This window comes from Manis pentadactyla, chromosome 3 (assembly GCF_030020395.1).
Source record: "Manis pentadactyla isolate mManPen7 chromosome 3, mManPen7.hap1, whole genome shotgun sequence".
Taxonomy (NCBI): Eukaryota; Metazoa; Chordata; class Mammalia; order Pholidota; family Manidae; genus Manis; species Manis pentadactyla.
Window position 1 is genome coordinate 155,375,537 of NC_080021.1, and position 6,000 is coordinate 155,381,536.

The following is a 6,000-nucleotide window of genomic DNA, read 5'->3' on the forward strand; positions in this document are numbered from 1 at the left end:
CATTTTATTGGAAAGCACTGAAGGAATTTTAAAATGCCTGCAGAATAATTTAGCCCCCAAATACTCCTTAAGAGTTACAGGAATGGAAAAAGGTCTGGTTTATTGGGTCTGTTAGTCTCCGGCAGTTTCTTAGAGGACTTAATGCATTTGCTCTCAGGCCACAATTCCAAGAGCCTAGGCATCATGTGGTTGGAATTCTGCTTCTAAGGGCCACAGACAAATCAGAGCGGCCTCAGGGTCTCAGACGGAGGAGTGGTTTGTAAGTGGGTAACGCCATGTTCAGCGTTCTGTACACAAGCCTTTCCCAATCCTTTTTCTATATTTGTACTTCTCACTGCCTTCTTTATTTCAAGACAGTAATTTCCTCAACACCCATTAATGTCTAGACCCCACATTATTGTTTATTCTTCAAAGTAACCATTACTTAGAACAACCTGCCAGAGCTCCAAGCTGCTGTAGTACAGTCACTGGTTACAAACAAATGTTACGAAAGCTTGCTCTCACTTCTCTTGCTTTTGGTCTCATGAAAGAGAAAAATCATTTCTTCCTTTTGTTTGCTATGTAAACATCTCTCACATTCCCTTCCAAGTCCCTCTGGGCCTTGGAGCACCTGAGGCTGTTTCACTGGGCTCTTCCAAACCGCATACCTTGAGTTCATGGGGACAACTGGCTTCTCTCTAAGGAGACTCATGTCTTTGCAGATGTGTGTAACGTGGATCACCAGAACAAGGCAGGGTACACCCCCATCATGCTGGCCGCCCTGGCTGCTGTTGAAGCAGAGAAGGACATGCGTGTTGTGGAAGAACTCTTCGGCTGTGGGGATGTGAATGCCAAAGCCAGCCAGGTGAGCATGCTTGCCCCCTGGGTTTGTACTCTCTCTTGCTAAGGCTGCTGTGGCCTGCCGGGGTGTGCACGCCACATACTTCCCACCACTGAGCGCTCACTCGCTGACCTGGCTCTATGTCCATGCAGCTGCCAGGCAGGCCTTGTTGGCCAAACATGCCAGTGAAATGGGCTTAAACATCACATCAGGAACTTCTCCCTCCTTTGCCTTGCATTGCCTCTGTTGAGAGCAGTACTCATGTGAACTCTAGATCCGCCTGCATCTGGGTGACTGGGACTGGGAGTCCTCACCATCTCCCTGGTGACCATTGCTTCCTGTCTCCAGGCACAGTGTCCCCAGTCCAGATGTGTTCAGTTTAACTTTTAACCATCTTCTGAACGTTCCAGCTCCTTGCTATAATGAGACAACAGACCCACCAAGCTAAATGGAAAAAATGACTCATTATTTTGTGAACATAGCTTGTAGCTCATAAGAAACTAGTTTCTCCATGCCAACTACCACCCAGTCCCAAATAACTCCACGTCCACTTCTCCCTCTGCCATCCCACTCCCTCCTGCCTTTCTCCCGCAGAGCCCCACTGCAGGCCACACCCTGCCGGGGTGAACTTCTGAAGGCAGCTGTCATTTCTTTCCACAGGCAGGACAGACGGCCCTCATGTTGGCAGTCAGTCATGGGCGGATAGACATGGTGAAGGGTCTGCTGGCCTGTGGGGCTGATGTCAACCTCCAGGATGACGAGGGTTCCACCGCCCTCATGTGTGCCAGTGAGCACGGGCACGTGGAGATTGTCAAGCTGCTGCTGGCCCAGCCGGGATGCAGTGGCCACCTGGAAGACAATGTAAGCCATCTCCCGCTGGGCCGCTGCCCTGCCAAGCACCAGTGGGAACACAGGGAGGGAGCTCTTGCTGCTCGGCAAGGGAGAGCGAGGAAACCATCCTTGATCCTCCTGGCTTCTCTCTAAGGAGACTCATGTCTTTGCAGACGTGTGTAACGTGGATCACCAGAACAAGTGTTCCATTCCTGTAATTCTTAAGGAGTATTTGGGGGCTTATTTTTACCTCCCACACATCCATTTGTGTGGCCATCCAGGCCACCTCCCTTCACGGCCCAGCTTGGTGACATTTACTGTGTGCAAACTGATACTCCCGTTATCAGTTTGCCAAAGACAGAGGGTTAATAGGCTTACCCACCAAATTCACTACAGGAAGAAGGTGATGGGCATGTATAGGAATCAGCATACTAAAGGGAATAAACAGATTTACACTAAAGAACCAAATTCAGTGTAGGCAAGTCCACTAGGAAGAGAGGATCAGGCCCCTGGTCCATTCGGAAATCTGGACTGCTAGTCATTGCAAGCTGGTGTTCCTGGGTGACTAGAACCAGATAAGACAGTGAAGCACTTTTCCACCCAAATGAAGTGAAGGCCGTGTGCCCTTAGTGCCCATCAGAGTGAAGATGTGAGCTTCCATCAGCAAGGTATCCAGCTGTCTCAGCCTCTTTACATTCAGCTCCCCACTCCTGCTCGGCCTGTTCTCATCATCACTCAAGCTTTCCCCCCTGTTCCAAGCTGTCCCCATTCCCTGGTAACCCCTCGCCTGGGAAACGTTCTAAGGAAAGCTGCTGCTTTGGATGTCACCAGTCCAAAGTGGAGGAGTACAAACAGGTGAAGGCATGGGAAGTAACCTTTGAGTGGTGACGTGGCTCAAAGGTCCAGAGGTCCCAGAGGCTGGACTGGGCTGGGCTGGGCTGGTTCTGTTCTGGAAGTTTATCTGTGGAGCACAGGTTTGGGCCAGAGCTTCCATCAGTTCAAAACACTGAAATGTTAAAGGGAAAGTGTCCTCCTTTGTGTTAGCCATCAGATCCCAGGAGCCAGGCCAGCAGAAAGAGCAGCCTGGAGCACGGGCACTGCGGTCGCACCCGGTTCCCTTGACTTCTCCGGAGCAGAGGGAGTCCCAGCTTATCTTGCCTCAAGAACAGTTTGTGTTTCATGTGTTTTGCTTTCTGTCTGTTTGCTTTTATTCCTACTCAGCAAAGAACAGCTTGTAGACACAGGCATAAGAGGCCATAGAGCCACAGGGACTTGCAGAAGTCTTGGGCACCTCAGCAAATTGTTTGTTTCCTTACCCTTAAAGGAGTAGGAGGCATCCAACAGGCCTCAGGAAGAAAAGTGTCTCCCAGGATCCACAGAGTGGGAGGAAGGGACCACAAGATTCAGAATTGTGACCAGTTACCAGAAGGGAGTCCTTATTCCAAGATGAGACAGAAAATAAGTTGTGTTTATAATCCCCTTCATGCTCCTTTATATCCATCTAAATCCATGAAATTTAATGGAAAGCAAACATCTGCTTGGAAATTTTTCTTCCCCATATTTAGTGTTTCCCCTCCTATTTCCATAAAATACATTTCCATAGGCCTGGATTCAGTGTGTGCTCATGGATGTAACTCGGGGCATTCTACAGGGGGGATTGGGGCTGTAGGATCATCTCTCTCCCCACGAGGAAAGTTAAGAGATCTTTGACAAATGGCAAGGCATCAAAACATATAGCAGGGTACTGGCCTGCTGATAGGTAATTTTCAGAAGAGGAGACAAAGTATATTTCTACCCCAACTCCCCCTACTGCCCCCTGCTGGTGGGTAGAATGGTTGCATAAGAGTTCTTGGGCAGCTTGCATAGTTGAGATCCAGGTGTGCAGACCTATGAGTGCCACTGTGAGGGGAGGACAGAGGGAATGGGGTTATTCTCTTGACAATGGTTTCCTTTTGGTGAGCACTGTGCTCCATCCATCCTTGTATCCTTAGGGCTTAGCACCTCGAGGTCTGGCAAAGTTTCCTAAAGGACTGAGCAAATTTGGGGAACCTTATCAATTACTGGAGAGTATTTTGTTTTCCTACCCTTGGGCTGTCTGGAAGTCTGAGACCCCCAACCTGGCTTGTTCTTTTTGTCTGAAGGATGGCAGCACTGCACTCTCGATAGCTCTGGAAGCAGGACACAAGGACATCGCTGTTCTCCTGTATGCCCACATCAACTTCGGGAAGGCCCAGTCACCGGTCAGTGTTGTTGTTTGGCATTTGTGAGCAGGCTGAAGTCCACCAGACAGGATGGCCCCCTTCCTCGGGGAATTGATAGGAGATGCAGGCATCAAGATGATTCTGAAAATGGAAGTTTTAATCTGGAACTTAAGAGTTTATCATTTTTGCCCCACCCAGAATGCCAGGAGCTAGCACAGAATGCTAATGGTTAGCACTAGAGGCTGGACCCCTGCTTGTCCTCAGGAGACAGACACTCTCACACCCTCACTTGAAGGGTTTATTCTGGACAGAATTATCCAAATGGGACATCCTGAGCCTATGAGTACATATCATTCCCGTCACTTTTCCTAAAGCAGACAGTGAGCAGCAACCTGTGGTGCCGGAGTCCACTCTTAGTGGGAAGCTGACTTCTCAGGCCATCTGGATGGGGCAGAGCTGAGTGCAGCTGGCTCCAGAGCGGCCCCTGCTGGTGGACCTGTGCCCTGTGTTCCAGCTCTCCTTGCTCTGGCCATCTGGTGCTTATCAGCTGTCATGGATGGAGTCCCTATGTCACAGAGGGCACATCTCTCTGAGGTCACTTATTAATCCCCAATTTTTTTCTTTTCCTGAGGTCACTTATTAATCCCCAATTTTTTTCTTTTCCTGGTCTCTAGGGTACCCCTAGGCTTGGAAGGAAGACATCTCCTGGCCCCACCCACCGAGGTTCATGTGACTGATTATGTACAAATAGCCATCCATTTACATGCCACCATGAAGCTGCTAATTGTTCCTGTTGGGGTGACAGATACTGAATGTATACATACTGTGCCTGAGCTCACCAGCAAACAGAACACAAAAGCCCCAGGCTGAAGGCTGGAGCTGCACGGCGGAAGCTGAGCTAGCAGGAGATAGCCACTGGCGTGCCCCACCCCCCTTCTGGCCACCATCCCTGTGTAGGGCACACTTTATTTACCCCAGTCTCTGTTGCTGTTGAGTCTCTGCTCCGTTATGTACAGTTGTAGGAAATTGTAACCCAACCTGAGCAACTTCTATTCCTTCTCTCCACCCCCAACTGCTGCCAAGAAGTGTCAGATTCTCATTGGCATGGTGTTTTTACAATTTCCCCAAGTATTTTCATCTACTAAATGTGGAACCATTGGAAAGCTCTTCAAAAGTCCCATTCCAGGATCATTTTGTTGCTTTTTTTGTTTTGTTTTTATTATTTTAAAGGAAGTCGAGATGACTTTGATCATCAGCAGCTTGGGCCTGGGTTGGTAGGTTTCTGGTTTAAAAATAAAAATGGAACTCTCAAAAAGTATAAGCTTACAAAGGAACTCTTTTCAGTTGGTTTTACCTAGGTGGGTGTATTATATAACTTTTTATATAAAAGGCATCTACATAAAATTGACACAGTATTTTCAACTTTTATATTCTGTAGTAATTAAAGACATGAAGAACTACAAGTAACATTACCATATTTTTATTAATAATTGCACAACTCTGTATCTAATGATAAAGATTGAATTGTGTTAGAGGAACTGGCCATACATTTGCCTCTAGAGAAACATAGCGTAGTTCTCCATGTATTTATGGATTCCTTTATACCATGTCACATGTACTTTGGTCTTACATGTATTTAAATGTTTGAAGTGCCTTAGACTCTTGCCATATTTTCAAAATAAAATTTCATTAAGCCCTTTTGCTTGTCGCTGCTTCATCTCTGACAGCTATCTGTCCTGATCCTATTGACTTACAGCAGTGGCAGCAAAAATCGATGGACGGATCGTACAGGGAGGGTGAAGCACCCGGTCCACTGGTCTCGCGCCCCGACAAGAGACAACGGCTCTGAGAACATAGCTCCGTTCCCACAGCTCCGCTCAGTACTCAGGGTGCCCGTCAAGAGTTTGAAATTTAAGACCTTATTAGGCAAACAGTTCATCACACAGGTAATCTCCAAGGGGAGCCAATGAGTTACCTCTTCTCAGGTACAGAAGGACTAGTCCTTGAGTCTACTTTAGGTGCTGGGTGAACTGGCTGAAACCTGTAGTGCTGAGAAAGGGGAGATGAAGCCCGACAGACCTTTTATTTCAGTGCACTGTTGGCCCAACAGCACCTGTTTTCAAGTCCCTTTTAAAAAGCAGAGGGGAT

The 6,000-nt window shown here is 47.9% G+C and overlaps 1 protein-coding gene across 5 annotated transcripts in view; it reads left to right on the forward strand.

Annotated features, from left to right (window-relative positions):
- KANK1 (KN motif and ankyrin repeat domains 1) overlaps window positions 1-5,550 on the forward strand; it is a 193,344-nt gene extending 187,794 nt beyond the window's left edge. For 4 of the 5 annotated variants that reach the window (XM_036928455.2, XM_036928458.2, XM_036928457.2 and 1 more), the window contains 4 exons: window positions 702-844; window positions 1,481-1,681; window positions 3,793-3,891; window positions 4,527-5,550. In XM_036928455.2, the coding sequence (XP_036784350.2) occupies window positions 702-844; window positions 1,481-1,681; window positions 3,793-3,891; window positions 4,527-4,589 (506 nt within the window). In that variant the 3' untranslated portion in view covers window positions 4,590-5,550. The other variant, XM_036928456.2, reaches the window with a different exon arrangement.
- The last annotated feature ends 450 nt before the right edge of the window (window positions 5,551-6,000 follow it).